This window comes from Amblyomma mixtum, chromosome 1 (assembly GCF_055824585.1).
Source record: "Amblyomma mixtum isolate Tamu chromosome 1, ASM5582458v1, whole genome shotgun sequence".
In the NCBI taxonomy this organism is placed as follows: Eukaryota; Metazoa; Arthropoda; class Arachnida; order Ixodida; family Ixodidae; genus Amblyomma; species Amblyomma mixtum.
Genome location: NC_143012.1, coordinates 300,332,267 through 300,348,981, shown reverse-complemented (window position 1 = coordinate 300,348,981; position 16,715 = coordinate 300,332,267). Strand labels below are relative to the sequence as shown.

The following is a 16,715-nucleotide window of genomic DNA, read 5'->3' as shown; positions in this document are numbered from 1 at the left end:
CACATCACAAACAAAGCATTTAAGAAACTGGGACTCATCAAACGTCGTCTATATCTTGCCAACCCCGAGACAAAGCTTCGCGCGTATACTACACTCATAAGGTCAGCTTTAGAATACGCATCTTTAATATGGAGTCCAAGTAGCGTTTCATTAATTAACCGTCTTGAGTCTGTGCAAAATAAAGCTGTCAGGTTCATCCTTTCTTCATACTCACCGTATGAAAGTGTGTCATTATTGAAGCAAACTATCAGTATTCCCGACCTTATCACTCGACGCAAGTTCTCTCGTTTATCGTTTTTTCATTCCTTGTACTACGATGGCTCCCCGTTCACAGCTGATCGCATCGCCCCTGCCCATCATGTTTCATCCCGGTCTGATCATTCCCACAAAGTGCAACCCATCTTCGCACGAACACTGAAATATCAAACATCACCCTTACTATTATCTATGGCAGAGTGGAACTCGTTACCGGCTGACATAGTTTCTGAAACTGAGTTATCACATTTACAAACAAAACTTTCATCGCACCTTGGCCTACAAAATTCACAGTGATATTTTCAGTATTGTCGAAGCATTGTCTTATACGCTCAACCTATGTATCTTTCAGCGACTGCAGTGATGTGTACTTGCAATTTGTATATAGTTATTCTTTGTATTTGTTAACTACTGTGTGCCAAGAATCTGTATTGTGTTGTTTTCATGCCCTCCCCCCCTATGTAATGCCCACTTGGGCCTTCAGGGTATTTAAATAAATAAATAAAATAAATACCCTTAAGGCGAAGCTCAAATGCTGCCTACAGTTCTTCACCCTCAGTTGGCATCGCGAAATGTGATCACTAGAAAGCAAACGAGCTCTTTTGCTCGGGGTTTCGCAGCATACACTAGCTCTTGTCAAAGAAAATTAAGCCACCAGTACCTGAACGTTTCTTGTGAATCCGTAACCGATGAATATCTCGCGAAACTTGGGAACGTCGTGTGGACCGACGTAGAAGCACTCGTAGCCGAATTCGAAGACAGCTTCGTACGCCGCGTACATTTCGTCCTTGCTCGGGACTTTCTTCCACTTGTTGAAATTCGTTGCCCGCTGATTTTTGCTGAAGGCCACCGCGTGATACACTCGGAACTCTTTCTTTTGACCTGTTCTGCAATCATGGGGATGTTTGTTTAGAGAAAAAGAAAGAAAAACACATTAACATCCCAGCTCATACTGTGCCAACGCAAAATATGGCAGCGTCAAACTGATATTTTTATTAATGCGTAGGTTAGCTAAATAGAAATTACTACACATGGAAATTTCACGAAGAGGCCATAATATATCGTAGTATAACGCATGTGATGAAAAGTTCACATATTTCCGCGACTCGGTCAACCTCTATACCTGGCGTTGGCCGTAACGCTGTACGAGAAAGATGACAGGGAAAAAAAAAGATTTCGGAACACCTTTCTGCTAACCTGTTACAAGCGTCTTATATTTTACAGCTCATATTGCGTTAACAAAAAAAAAGTATTTTTAACACCTCGCGCTTTCTTGATGCCGTTAATACTATTGTGCGAACACTGTCGACGAGTAATCTACTTACCACTTCATCAGGATGACAGCGAATTATTGAAATCGGAAAGGTTGCTGAGAAAAAGAAAATCGCTTTATTTACGAGCGGCAGATTAAGCATTCAGAAGAACCTGGGCATGAAGTACGAGGGCGCGTTAGTCGCCCAGATGGTATAGAGTAACTAGAACCCTAAGATGGAACACTCTAAACAGGTAAAAGGGAGTTCGCTAGAGGACAGATTACCTCCTTTTTTACTCCCATATAGGCGTATTCGTGTATAGAGTGTACGGTAGTGGTTAAGCGCTCCTGGTGAGAGGGAGGGGAACAATGAAGTCTGAAGGGCTGCTGACCACTGAAAGGCACAGTGCTCAAGACAAGCATAGGACGAGGAACAGTACTGCCTGGAGAGGCCACGCCGCAGACAGAAAAGGAGCAGGCGTGCTGGAGTGAGAACGGTGTTAGTGCAGAGTTTGCGGAGGATGCGAGTCTGACGGCAGCTGTCTGAGAGGAGTTTGGGGAATATCCGAAAGCATTTGCGGAGCACTGTAGTGTGCCTTGATAAAATAAACTTCGTAGCAGGTTACTTTACAAACAGGGGATCGCAGAGGATCGCAGGGGATTACAGGGAGTCGTATGTAAGCTTATATGAGAGAGTCACAAGTGAGCCGGTGGGAAAGTTGCCTGAGGTATCATCGTGCCAAGGGACCCGCCTTAAAGTGACTGTGGTATGGGCAGAGCGTATGGAACGCTTCAGAGGTCTCTGTAGAGGTCTTCATTGAGTGTGTGGTTTTGAAGGGAGTGAATGGGCACCTATGAAGTTCGCGTGTGTGCATGCCATCTGGAGGGGGGGTGTTCAAGTGAGAGATGATGGTGTGAACAATGGGCAGAATTTCCAGAATGGTACCGGTAGGGAGTGCATTGTACAGATCGGATAGTAGAACTGGAATCTGAAGACAAGCGACATACGGACACACCTTAGCGCGTACAACGTCTTGAAACGCATCGCCCTAGAAATCATTTGCTTTTTGCACTAACTTAACTTATGCTGATGCACAGTTAGCGCTGCTACAACTTGAAGAGCGATATAACAAGTTAAGTATTCATTTTTCAGTCACCAAGTTAGCCCATGATGGACTCTCTTTCCCTGCATGATGCTGCGCCCACGAGGTGCTCCTGTTTCGCTCACCTGCTGAGCAACGCGCTCTTTGTCCTCGGATGGACCACAAACTCGGTGCCTTCGAAGGCGGGCACCACGTAGAGGCACTTAGCACAGGGCGGTTCCCGTGTCAGGAACGCGGATAGTCGTTCGTACAGCCCGTACTGAGGCATCACATCCACATCCGTCGCGTAGAAGTACGGGCTGGACACACACCCGTCGCGGGCAACGTTCCTCAGGTGGTTCTGTGGAAATTGTGTGCGTGGCCATCCACGCCTGCGCTGCATCGTCAGTAAGGCGCGCAGCAGCGCCCGGTGGCTGTCACAGAAGAGCGGCTCGTCGCTGTCCTCCCAGGCGAACGCGTCCTTAGCGCCGCTGTTGTTTCTGTCCAGGGGCGACACGAAGTGGAAGCTAAAGTTGTCCCTGATGGCCTTGAAACACACCCTAAGCACGTGCACATAGGTTACCACGAGCTGCAGGTCGAAGTCCTCCCTGAAGAACACGGCCACCGAGACCGGACCGGTCCAGTGATCGGAGAGCTCGCGAAGCCAGTGCAGATGGTCCAGCGAGGCGATGGTAGACAAGCACACGGTCGCCTTGCTGGAGGGCGGCCGCTTGTTACCCACTATGGCGTTGTTGTAGATCCGGTACAGGGATTGCGAGTCGAGCGTGAATGGCGGAAGCGTGAAGACGTTAGTGTAGGTCGATAGAATGTTGCGCAAGGCCGGGCGCTGGAGAGTGCTCTCCTTCCAGACATCGTCGTGCAGGATGTGGCTCCTGATGGACGTCCAGGTGAACAGTAGAGCGACTAAGGTTGCGCTGAAGACGGTCAAGATGAGGCTCCGGCGCAGCTTCCAGTACATCCCGCCAGGGCTGGGTCAGGAAATTCGCTGCTCGAAGTCGCCGCCACCGCGATTTGTGTGAGCATCCCTTCGGTGAGGCATCTCTGCGTCACGGAAACAAAACAAACATGACAAGAGCGAGCGTGATGAAGCTAACAAGTGTATACAAAACGAACGACTATAGATGGATACAACTGAAGGACGAAGCGGCTAATGCCCCTCGTTGGAGGCCCCCCCCCCCCCCCCCCCCCCCAGCCATTGGCGTCGACTGTTTCTCATGACGCCGTGGTTAATACTTTTGGACCTGCCAGCATGAGATCACAGGGGTTGCAGATGAAAGGGGATAAACGACGGCTGAAGCGAATTAACAGCGGCGTCATGAAAATTGGTCGACGCCATTGGCTGGAGAACCTCCTTCATTGAGTTCTATCCCACTATAGTATCTATGGGGAAAAAAAAAAGCCTGGAACACTTCAGAACATGTAAAAAAAATAAGGAGGCGCAAAGTGAATTTTGTTTAGCCTTCTCAAAAACCAATGGCGCTGATGATTAATTAAGATTCATACCTCAGAGAAAAAGCACCAAGTAAAAGCGATATTTCGATGTTGCATGGGCCAACCACGGCATGAACACAATGAAACAGACAGTATGAGATCTGTACCGCCGAGACATCCAAAATTTTTTAAAATCGTGTTCACGTGAGGGAAGGGTTGCCGTATAGAACTTTCACAGTTGTTTCTATGCACACGACTGCCTTGGTCATATCTGCATCTTTGAGCACGGCTTTCCGGTCCGACTATGAGCAGCACTTAAGCTTACACGATTATATTCGTTGTCATTCCGACTTGTCATTCCGACTTGCCATTCCGACTTGTCATTCCGACTTGTCATTCCGACTTGTCATTCCGACTTGTCATTCCGACTTGTCATTCCGACTTGTCATTCCGACTTGTCATTCCGACTTGTCACTGTCGTTGTCATTCAGCAGCGATTATATCGCAGTTTTTTCATGGCTCACATGACCTGTAACCACACTCTGACGTCACAGCCATCGTTTGCTGTTGAAACCAAAACCGAAACAGCACTAGAAAGAAATTCATTCATGAATTACTTAGCGGTCGTAGGAGAATATCACCTGCTAATTCATGTATAATAATGCCTTACGCATCATCTCAAAAGAGAAAAGACGCACCAAAAAGTTAGGTGTCTATACTCGATAAGGCGGAGCTTAAGAGTTCCATCAAAGTTTTCTGCATGGGTACCAATACTTCCAAGGCTAAATACTGGGAAAATCACCTCCAGGTTGTAGATGCCAACGAGAAAACGCAGGAACCATCAGGCTCATTAATCAACAAGTATCCACGACGGCTTCAACTCCGCTGCCGCCGCAATCGACGGAGGCTCCATTCAGGTGCCGAAAACGTCCCGGTGTACGAGCATTGAAGCGGCGTCACAAAACAAAGGCGCACACGCAGCAGCAAAGGGGAGGAGAAAAGAAAACAAGAGTAACAACTAGTGCCCTCTCGTCAATCGGACAGTCTACCCGCTTCCGAAACAGGTGTTGCATGCGTCTAAGGATTGAGCAAATGCGCCGCCTTCCGTGAAAGACTCGGCGCATGCACAACTGCCGCTATACGGAATTATGCGCGCGGGTAAACGCCGGCCGACAAGCGTCCCGGCGAAAGCTGGTCTACTTTTTGTTCATATTTTTTTTTTGTGCGCGGGGGCGAGTTTGGGGAACTTGATTTACGCGGCTGGTGTTGTTTTACACGAAGGCCTGCTGCCGCCATTGCCGGTTGTGCTGATGCAAAGTAGGCGCCTGGCATCCATTTGCAGGCATCTACGTGCATCCACGCAGACATAAAGGACGGCAAGAATTTCCAAGCGCCGGCTGGGGCGGAAAGGTGGCGATGAAAAAGACAGACCGCGACGTGTTTTACATGAGCGCACTTGTCTAGCATATACGAGAGGGAGAATAACCAAACTGCGAGCAGTTTGGTAAAATTTTTATCCTGTACGTGGTTGAATGTAATCTGCCCGCCCAGCTCTCTGCAACTTTATCTACAGGGGAGAGTGGGATAAACACAACTGTGCGATGTCAGTAGCCCTTCACTACGGCGTCTCTCATAGTATGAGTTGCTTTGGGACGTTAAAACCGCATAAACCAACCAAACAACACAAATGAGCAAATCGTCGCCTTCTTTTCATTATTCAAAGGAAGCCAAAATACAAATATTGCCGACTTATTTCTTACCGTCATGGCATTCCGCTCACCAAATGTAAAGAGGCCAGCTGAAGAGGAAGACAGTAAAATTTAATTAAATTTAAAACCAACGCGCACAATTTCACATCGGAGTTCATTAGCAAGCTCGAATATGAGACTACGGATATGTGTCGAGCCTTGTAGCCTTTTAACTTCCGTCAAAAATTTCGACCTGAGCGCGCGATGTAAGGAGCTGAGGAAAACTGATTCCATGCTCTTCACCCCCCCCCCCCCCCCCCCCCCCCCCCCCCCACAACTTTCCCCGGGGTTTGGGAAGCAAAGGGGGCTGCCCCCCCCCCCCCCCCCCCCCCCTTTGACCCTCCTTTTTTCAGAGTCGCTGACAAGTCGATTGCGTGGCCTGTTAAGATTTGCGTCTCTCGTTACCGGTGACAGAACCGCCGTGCACTACACCCCCTAGAGGGTCGGTGCATCCGGTGTAGCTGGGAGTGCGCAACGAGCCCGGCCGGGCCGCCCAGAATCTCTTCTCGTCCGCTCGTCGATAGACTTCCGGAAATCGGGAGAGTGACGTCCAGGTCGAGCTCATATCCAGCCGGATGTCACAATAATTACCCTTATCACAGACTCGCGGTATGAACATTTTTTTGTTGTAATTTCCTCACAGAGTCGTCTAACAAGAGATTACGTACTCAGTCCTTGATTCCTACTTGCTCATGGAGCGGTTGACGCATCGTATAGTAATATTCATTTTGACGAGATCTAGCTTTACTCTAAAGGTTCACTTAGGATAAACTGAGGTTGGCCTGCATCGCTGGATTACCGCGTTCTAACGAGAAAGACTCCGTGTTCACTGAAAACTGAGCTTTATAAAAAAATGAATAAATAGAGGTGTCGCCATCCTCCGGTCCATTTCGCAAGCTAACTGTGGTGCGTCAAAAGCGTTTTCCTTGCATGGATCCCAGAGGCTAGGCTATACCGTCACCCCTTTTTAAACGGGGATCACGGAGACTTGTTTGGATCGAGTAGCAGAAGAAAAAAAAAATTAATGCAATTTCACAGCAACAAATGCGTCTTTTACTGCTGCACAAACACCAACATATCTAGAAAGTACCATAGAATCAAACATAGCTAGAAAGTACCATGTATTAGGAACGAAAGTGAGATGAAGTCGACCTCAGTGTCTATTTAAACAGTCCCTTTAAACATTTTTTTTTGCTAGTCAGTTAGTGGCATATATGCGCTAAATTTTTGAGCGACGGTTGTTAAAACCACAGAAAGATTCAAAAGAAGCCCAACGTCAGCCGAAATGAGTCTACTCACAGAATGCAGAAATGACACTGCACCCGCTCACCACATCACTCGAGGTATGAACTCTGCAGTTGAGATAAGTGCTAATGCGCGTTCTTTTAAATATACGCGTCGTGGGCATGCTGTATTTTTGGCGAAAATTTTGACTGTATCCTTAGCAGAAGTAGAAAAATATAAATTCGCAATTACATAATATCATCATCAGCCTGACTACGCTCACTGCAGGACAAGCGCCTTTCGCATATCTCTCCAATTAACCCTGTCCTGTGCCAGTTGCGGCCCCCCTATCCTCGCAAACTTCTGGATCTTATCCTCCCACCAAACTTTCTGCCGCCCCCTGCTACGCTTGCCTTCTCTTGGAATCCACTCCGTTACCTTTCAGTACCAGCGGTTGTATTGCCTTCGCATTACATGCCCTGCCCAAGGTCATTTCTTCCGCTTGATTTTAACTAGGATATCATAAACCAGTCTATGATTCCTCACCCATTATGCCCTCTTCCCTGTCTTTTAACGTTACACCTATCATTTTCCTTTCCATAGCTCGCAGAGTTGTCCTTAACCTAAGCAGCTGAACCCTCTTCCTTAGCCTCCACGTTTCTGTCCAGTAGGTGAGTAAGATACACCTGTGGTGCACTTTCCTCTTGAGGGATTTCGGTAAACTGCCTTTCATAATCTAAAAGAACCTGCCATATGCGCTCCACCCAATTCTTATACTTCTAGTTATTTGCCTCTCGTGATCAGGATTAGCGGCCATTACCTGCCTTAAGCAGACGTATTCCCTTACCACTTCCAGCACCTCGCTGCCCATTGTGAACTGTTGTTCTCTTGCGAGGCTATTGAGCATACTTTGGTTTTTTGCATATTAATTTTAAGATTATCGTCCTGCTCTGCCTGAGCTAGAATTATAAGTTCTCATACGCCATTACGCTGCCTTCGGCGCTTATAGATTGAAACGGGATGACAAACTGCCAATACGAGTAGACCAATTTGTAGCACAATACTTCATGCAACGTTCCATGAGCTCACCTAAGGTAAATGCATTTCCTTGAACGAACACGCAGGCGATGCTTCCGCAGCGTCAATACGGCTGCCTTTAGCGAACGACACGACCAGAGAGACGCCTGCCGGGTCCCTCAGACATAGCTGTTTTAGCACGCAAAATTTACGAGCTATATCTAGCGTAGAGACCTGAACACTACTCTCTTCTGCCAGGTCGTTTTCGACAGCCAGCATTCATCCCCCACCAAGCGCTGCAATCATTCAGACGTTGCTGCTGCTGTCTTTAAACGATGAGCATTCATACATCGATGGCATAGCGGGCGAGGACACAGCTGTTGTGTCTTCATGGCGGTGACTTTTATTGAAGCCCCGCCGCGATCCTTTGTCTCCAACGCATCAACAGTCGTGACGAGCGAACATCTGCACACCATCGGCGCGAATACAGTATAAACTAAGGCTTATAACGCTTTACTTTGAAGATGGCCATACCATGACCCATTCAATCCGCATTAAACTTTCTTTAGTGGACTGGAGGTAACACCCGGCCTTTCCAAAGAAGGAGGACAAAAGAAAGCGGACAGCGGTATACTGTGTTAGTCGGCGACGTCCCATTGGAACCGACTTCACGCCAACAAAACGGTTCTGTGCGAGTTATACAACGGCCAAACGTACGGTCGTACATTATACCAGTCTTTATATCTCTACACGGGGCCTGAGAGTATTGAGTTTTCCATATTGAATGGCCGTCTGCGGCGTGCCGTGACATCTGGAAAGGGAGACTGGCGGCGCATGGCGACAGGACATTAAAGACGCCGACATCGAATCGGCCAAAATCTGCACGTCTTTAAAGAGCTTATAGGCGGAGTAAGCAAGCAGCTAGTCGGGAAACCCATATAAGAACAGTGTCTTTTATATGCAGGACAAGTGAATCGCTCTGCAAATTACCGCCAGCGTGTTGTCAAGCGCCAATGGGCCACTATAGGGCAATGCAGTCGTCACTACATATCCGCCGAGCTGGACAGGGTTTGCAAAGGCGCAGTGACGTTAACTGCGGTGGCTACATCACTGACGAACCTCCGCTATCCGCCCAGCGTGAAAAAGGCGACCGATATAACTGGGCTTTCGACACGGGAAGTTGATGCGCGTCTCATGAAACGGATCCGAACGTTATACCAACACGGTCTGTGTGTGTGGCTGCACATAAAGGGCGAGAGGCGGTGACACACCCACACACGCACGCACACACGCGCGCACGCACGCACGCACGCACGCACGCACGCACGCACGCACGCACGCACGCACGCACGCACGCACGCGAGCGGTGATTTGCCCCCAAAGGCCTCTCGAGAAATTATGCGTCAATCGCTGAGTTGTCTGGCTCTTAACTAACCCTATTGAGCTGTGCAAAGAGAGAGCAGCCCTATACAGGCAAGCGCTATTATAATGCGAGCAGTTCCTTGTATATATTTACCTGTGTTCACACAAGCTATTGGGCTGAGTAACTGCTGTTCTTCGCTTTGTGATGTATATAAGCAGTCATCTGTGCGTTCTCACCATTCCATTCCTTGCAACGATACACGCTCAGGTACCTCTCGTTAAAAGAGTGTAGAGCGGTGTACGAAGAACCGACAAAATAGGCGAAACTGTGCCCTTCTGCTTAAAGTCTGTAGACCCTAAAGCATCGGCGCAGACGTGCGCAATGAACGCTATGTCTGTTATTGTGGTGTGCATAACGCGACATAACCATTCGTACAGCGCCCGTCACTACAGCGGCGTATTGCTGTTGTTTTTACTGCCATCGTCGCTTCGGTGCACTCGGTAGCTGCGAAGCGAGTATATTGCCTATTTCTGTTCCCGTCACTTTTCTTTCTTTCGACTCTTATTCGCACGCGGCACCGATAGCGGTTCTTCTTTATTCATACAACTATACCTCCTACCGTTGCGACCGGGAACGTGTCTTGCAATGCCTTACGAACGGCAGAGCATTGTAAATCTTCGTTCTCCAAGACCTAAAGTGCGCAGTGAGCTTGCAATCTAATTTTGTTTTCGGTGGCTGGAACCGCTTATTTTGATGTTTTTCCCACTGGGCTTTTGTCCACTGTTATATACGCCTGCGATAGGAACAAATCACTGCCGACATTCACCAGCGGGAAGCCCGCGAAGAGCTGAGACTTTACTCGGGACATTAAAGAAATTGTGCTCATATAGACGTCTGTAAACAGGTTGACAGTTGCGCTGAGGGGTTGGCTTGCGTGCGCAGTTCGACAGTCTGACTCATTGTTTCTTTTCCTAGGCACCTTTTTGGGAGTACTGCTACGTCGGTGGTGGAGCGTTTTATTCTCTTACGCTTCCTTTCACGATGTAGTGAGTTAATAGAGATTTAGCATAGCCGAGACGTGGCCCCACCCCTGCTACTGCGAGCGTGCAGGTGGCGTCCAGTAACGCACGGTATACGGTATACGTGTCCAGGTTATACGGTATACGTCTATGCTAATATGTCTCCGTTATACTAAATCTCTCTATTGTTTAGCGGGAATGCGGTTAACTCTTGCCAGAGGCATCCTATGCGGAAAAAAGCAGTTAATGCCTCAAAAGGAGTACCCAAGGCACCCCAAGTTTCCAGGCTATAGTGGCTTTAACAGTGTCCCATTTTTAAGGCGTACTGTGGAGCAAAATTTCTTCTCCTGCCAAGAGATGTCGCCATTTCATGGGATAGGTATAGTGACCCAGAAGCAAACCTGGCTATATCGATGAACCGGTTTAAAGAGGAGCTGGATTAGCCCAATCGAATTACAAGGCTATCGGTATCCACCATGGTCGCAATTATAGCAACTTGTCTGGAAACTGGTGACATCATACGTATTGGCTTGTTTGGCTTTTATGTAACGTCGCAAAGCGACTCAACCTATGAGAGACGCCGTAGTGGAGGGCTCCGGATAACTTAGACCACCTGGAGTTCTATAACGTGCACTGATGTAGCACAGTGCACGGGTCCCTAGCATTTCGCCTCCATCAAAATGCGACCGCCGCGGCCGAGATCGAATCCGCGTCTTTCGGGCCAGCAGCCGAGCACCATAACAATTGAGCCACCGCGGCGGAATACGCACTGACGAAAAAATAGTACCGAAATGGTATTTCTTGCGGCCTGTGTATAATGCATGACTACTGCTCAGGATGAAAAAAAAATGGCTGAGGCTTAGCTAAGGTTAAGCCTAGTCAGATGCGAAGCATATTGATGGCTAGGCTTGGTAATACATGGCTTTCCTTGGTTGAATACTTGGTCATTTTAATACAACCACTAGAAGTGTAGCAAGGATTGCCGTGGCAGCTATATACGGGATCATCGGTGAATTAAATGCAGAGTGTACAACCGCTGCCCCAGCACCGGCTACAACAGCATTATTGGCACCCATGGAAAGTACATTGGAAAGCTGAGGCAAGCTCAGCTTTATGCCGCTGCTGTAGCGTCACGTGGTCAGCTGCAGCGCCTCTGATGTGGAGCCTCCACCGCCGCGGCCGACCGCGCGAGCCGGCAGCCCATCATCATCATCATCAAAACGTTTATTTCCACCGAAATGAGACTCCTTTTTGGACCCCCCGGCACGCAGGCCTAAGGGAGCCCTACTTAGGAGCCTCGCAAACTAAGGTCTGGTGAAGACACATTGTCTATTCACGGCCTCAGCCGCCAGGCGGATGGCTTGTTGCTGCTTAGCGGGGTCCTCGCTCCGCAGCAAGGTCTCCCAGGCTTCTCTATCTTCTATCTTTTGCTCGGCGCCCGGGCTTCCAGCACATTCCCATATGACATGGTCGAGAGTGCCCCTCTCCCCGAACGTTATGCAATATTGGTCTTTCTCCTCTTTGGAGATTGTTATGTATACCCAGAAGGGGCTTATATGATTCCCCCCTTGCAATCTTCTCCACGCAATTGCCTCCTCTTTTGCGAGGGAACGGTCGGGCGGCGGATAGACCCTCCTGCTCAGCTTATAATGTTCCGTGATCTCATGGTATGAAATTAGGCTATCTTTCATGTCTATGCGGGAGGGCTGCTCTGCGGCCGCCCGGTGATAGAGAGCTCGGGCAAGCCGGCAGCCCATCTCTCCTCTGCTGTGACGTCATGTTGTCACGTGGTCAGCCGCCGCGCCTCTGATGTGGAGCCTCCACCGCCGCGGCCGACCGCGCGAGCCGGCAGCCCATCTCTCCTCTGCTGTGACGTCATGTTGTCACGTGGTTACGCTAAAGGTCAATGGGAGCTCCACCGCCGCGCTCGACGGGCTGTAGTGTAGCTCTAGTAATATGCTTCGCATAAAAAAAAAAGAAATCGATAAACTGCGGTATAATAAGTTTAACGTCCCGCGATACTTAGAGACGCCGTAGTGGAGGGCTCCGGATAAATTTCGATTGCCAGGGGTTCTTTAATATGCACGGACGTCGCACAAAACAAGCGGGTTTTTGCATCTTGTTCCCTCCGATATACGGCCGCCATGGACGGGATTGGATTATGTGACCTCGTGATGACGGCACCTGATAGCGTTCGCAAAGGTCGATACTTTCAAACGCGTGATGCGATGGCATCTATCTTTCCTTGAAAGCGGTTTCCTATAGGCACAACAAATGATGCTTGCTTTGTGCAAAGTATGATAGCACATTGTTCATGAGTTATAGAAAGTAATGTTTTCCAAATATAGTTACCCTTGAAGGAGATTTATTACTTTCTCTACTTACAGGCGACCAATCACTGCTGATATGACTTGGAAGAGTGATTTTTATCTGGTTTCAAAACCTACAGACACACACCAAGTGCCTTGTCGAACTGAGGGTTGAAAAGAAGTCTGACACGGAAGTTGTCCGTTCTCTGGTTCTATTAGATCCATGAAGACGGGCTCCGGACTCATTAGCTGGTAAGCTTCATGCATGGTGTTCAGTGACAATTTAGTTACAACACATTAACTCGCACAAGTAGAAACGGTATGATTTATCATGAAATTACTTCGCGAATTACGATTTACAATTTAAAAAATACTTTATGAATTTCTTCGCTATATGTAGCGACGACCTTGAAACGCAGAAAGAATGAACAAAACAGAACAAAACCGAACAAAAACAAAAAATAAACGCAACAGAAAAAGTAAACGTGTGTACTATTTGCAGCAGAAGCGCATGCAACTCTTGCCACTTGCTTTCCAGCCCGAAAGATAAGGAGTACGCAAAACACTCAAGGCTGGCGCTGGACATGCGCAAGTTTTACTGTAACAAGGTAGCTATGTGGGCTAGTTGGTGTACAGTTTTACTGCCTAGATTACTCGCCCACAGAAAGCGAGGAGAAAAAGGTCAAAAGAAGATTGCACCCCTTATCGTTCACGGGCATAATAAGCTGAACAGAGCTTTTGCCTGTGATGTGATCAGTTTTGATTTTATGGGGGTTTAACGACCTAATGCGACTCAGGCCATGAGGGACGCCATATTGGAGGGCTCCGGATAATTTGGACTACCTGGGGTTCTTTAACATGCACTGACATCGCACAATACACGGGCCTCTAGCATCTCGCCTCCATCCAAATGCGACTTTCGGATCAACAGCCTAGCACCATAGCCGCTGCGCCACCGCGGTGGCTGATGACATTTGAAACGAAAGGCTGTTGTATTTGAGGAAGAGAGCACACACGCATGAACGCGGAAATAGTTGAGCTCGTCCCGTAACTCACCCAGTTCAAGCATTCAATGGGAGCGTAATCTTCCAGACAGCGAAGCGTCAGTAGCGATTAGCATCTGAATAGCGCATACGTTTCCTACTTTCCTCCGGTATTCGTCAAACCAAGTACCGCGCCATCCAGCCCCGATGAAAAGTTTATGTGATGAGTGATAACGAATTATTGGCGCCTGCTATAGCTAAACTCAGGGTACCGGGCCGTCGTAGTGAAGCACTGAGAATTGATTCCTACCGCATGAAGTTCATTAGCATGCACTGAAATCTCAATTTACGGACGATTTCGCGTTTTATGTCCATCTATGTAACCACAATGACCGGACATCGCAACCGCGACTTCGAGATGAGCAGCAAAACACCACATAACCGCGTAGTCAAAGCGTGTGGTCCCCCTTCAGCGTTGACAACACGTTTGTGCACGCACTGGGTGCCCGAATTCATGCTCGCATTGTCCCGGCTTATCGTCCCACATAACCATGAAAGCAGCCGACTTACCTAAATCAACAAGCGAGGCACTTCACCAAAAGTACACGCTATTACAATCCGACGAGACGTTCTGCGAGTCCAAGTCGTCTGCTGACGATGAGGAAGGTAGTGCACGGGTGCCCTCTATCATTTCAAAACTAGTCTTCATCCAGACTGGCGGCCGCAATGTTCAGCACCCTCGGCACCCTCCTCTTCAGCGGACACCGGGCAGTAAGTGCGGCAGGAATCGTGTAGGCGGACAGCTCGCGATGTTCCGGAGAGCCCGCGCGCGCCGCAGGTTCAACCTTCGCCGCCGATACGGGGTTCGCGTCCGGGAAAGGGGGGAGGCGGCAGCGCACAAGTAACGCAATCAGCGACGTCGACGCGCTAGAGAGGCGGAAGCGGCAATGAGAACGACAGAGGAGGCGGGGAGGGGAAGAGCTGGAGCGAGGACTAAAGCGCCCCCCCGAAACGTAGGGCCCCCCGCGGGCGGATAAAACATGCGTTCAGCCGAAGCGTGGTGGTGACGTGTGTGCCGGGCAGGCTTGACTGAATGTCAACAACTTCCCAATAATCGCAGTCCGCGTTCTGCGCAGCCTCGCTGACTGGGGGATCCGGGGAAACATGTCACCTTGTCCTGCGCGTCGACATGGTCGCATCCGCGCGCGTGTCGCGCGATGTGTATGCGAGCGCAACTTCGTGCAGTGGTCGTGGCTAATCAGGCAGTCATCTAGCCGAAGGCTGTCTATCGACACACGCACGCGCACATACGGGCGCATCTAACTGAAGGGTATGCTTTAGCCGCACGAGCGCACACACGCGCCTAAATTGCACGTACCTGCCAGCGCACAAAATAGAAACAAATGGCACGGGAGAGGATATAAAGAGAAAATGTGGAAGAATGGCTGATTAGCGCGTAGAAAGCGAGATCGGCCCACATTTGTTCTCTTTTATCATGTGATACCTAGTGATAGCTTTATAGTTTGAATGAGGCTGGAGGCGAAGACTGCTTTAACTTCCACCTCTGAGTAATAAACAGGTCACGGTAGCATCATTTTTAGTTTTGCCTCCTTTTGTTGTCGCCAACGTGACATTTGAGGTCTCCGCGAACTTTTTCCATAAAAGAAAGAAAAAAGCAAGGAAAGTTATCTTTTTTTCTTAACGTACGTAAATAACACATGACTATACTTCATGGACGTCGGAAAAATATGTCTTAAAAAATTCATTGCTATACACAACCGTTATCTGAGTTGCTGCCTGAGCGCTCTCATTGTCCAACACATTTGCTCAGGTAAAGATGAAGGCACGCCACTGCGCATGAGTTGCTGCAAAACCGCGCAAAGCCGTGCAGGACAATTCGAATGGGACCGGAATGCATTGAACATTTGTCTGTCTCATCACTGACGTGGTGGACGCCCGACTGTTCCATCAGGAAAGAAGGGTGAATATTTCAGAATGAATTCGCTCGATCTGAATTAACTTGATTTATGGATTGGTTCATGGAGTTTAACGTCCCGAAGCGACTCAGGCTATGAAGGACGCCGCAGTGGAGGGCTCCGGATAATTCTCCCGCCTGGGGTTCTTTAACGTGCGCTGACATCGCACAGTACACGGGCGCTTAGCGTTTCGCTCCATCGAAACGCGACCGCAGTGGCTGGGTTCGAACCCGGGACCCCCGGCTCAGCAGCCGAGCTACCTAACTGGTGAGCCTCCGCGGCAGGGCTCGATCGTTCTGAATTCATTCCAAAACTCGATGCTCCCAGCTCAAATCTGAAACATTTGTGCCTTATGCAGATTCTCGTTAATGTTAAAAGCGCTGCCAAAACACAGATTTTTTCAGCTGGAACATTTCACCTTTCAAAACTGGCTCTTTTTCTTTACGAAAAGAAAAAAACAATCTCTTCTCCTAAAATACACTTTATCTTGTATCCAAAAATACTGGACGGCTCCTAACGCGGGAAGCAGAAAACATTCTTGCTTTCGACATGCAGTAAGCAAAACAAAAAATAAAATAAAAACAAACTCAGAGGCCTAATTAATGGCTTCCCATCGCGAGAAGAGCAATAACTACTCTGGTCCCCGCAACACTTGCTTCAAGCCTGGCTTATTTGCAGTTTAAGTTCGTGCTGGATGTTTTTGACGGTAACGATTGCGAACAAAACATCTTGTTTATCTTTACAGCTTGCAGCCGCGCTTCTCATAAACGAACCTTTCCATGCGTGGGCTCGGAAAAACAAGGCTCAACAGCGCTAGTATAGCTGAGGAAAGGTTTACGAGCACAAGTTTATTCCAGGCACCGAGCTGCCTGGTATGGAGGGGAAAGGAGCGGGGGGGGGGGGGGGGGGGGGGGGGGGCTGCTGCCGTTATTTAGCGACGTTAGTTTGCCGGCACACCTTTCGTGACTGAAGTCACGCTGGGCCTGGTTACCGACTTAATGGAAATACCTGCGTAAAGAGATGGAAGAAAGCTGG

At 48.8% G+C, this 16,715-nt stretch overlaps 1 protein-coding gene across 2 annotated transcripts in view; it reads right to left on the bottom strand.

Moving 5' to 3' along the window:
• The window catches only part of LOC149372188 (beta-1,4-glucuronyltransferase 1-like), a 34,691-nt gene extending 20,038 nt beyond the window's left edge, over positions 1 to 14,653 (bottom strand). Inside the window, exons 1-3 of one of the 2 annotated variants that reach the window (XM_089566583.1) lie at positions 14,275 to 14,653; positions 2,736 to 3,651; positions 917 to 1,142 (exon numbers count right to left, since the gene is read on the bottom strand). In XM_089566583.1, the coding sequence (XP_089422709.1) occupies positions 917 to 1,142; positions 2,736 to 3,568 (1,059 nt within the window). In that variant the 5' untranslated portion in view covers positions 3,569 to 3,651; positions 14,275 to 14,653. Of the gene's footprint in view, positions 1 to 916; positions 1,143 to 2,735; positions 3,652 to 8,102; positions 8,241 to 14,274 lie in introns of those variants that run through there. The other variant, XM_089566584.1, reaches the window with a different exon arrangement.
• Positions 14,654 to 16,715: the final 2,062 nt, after the last annotated feature.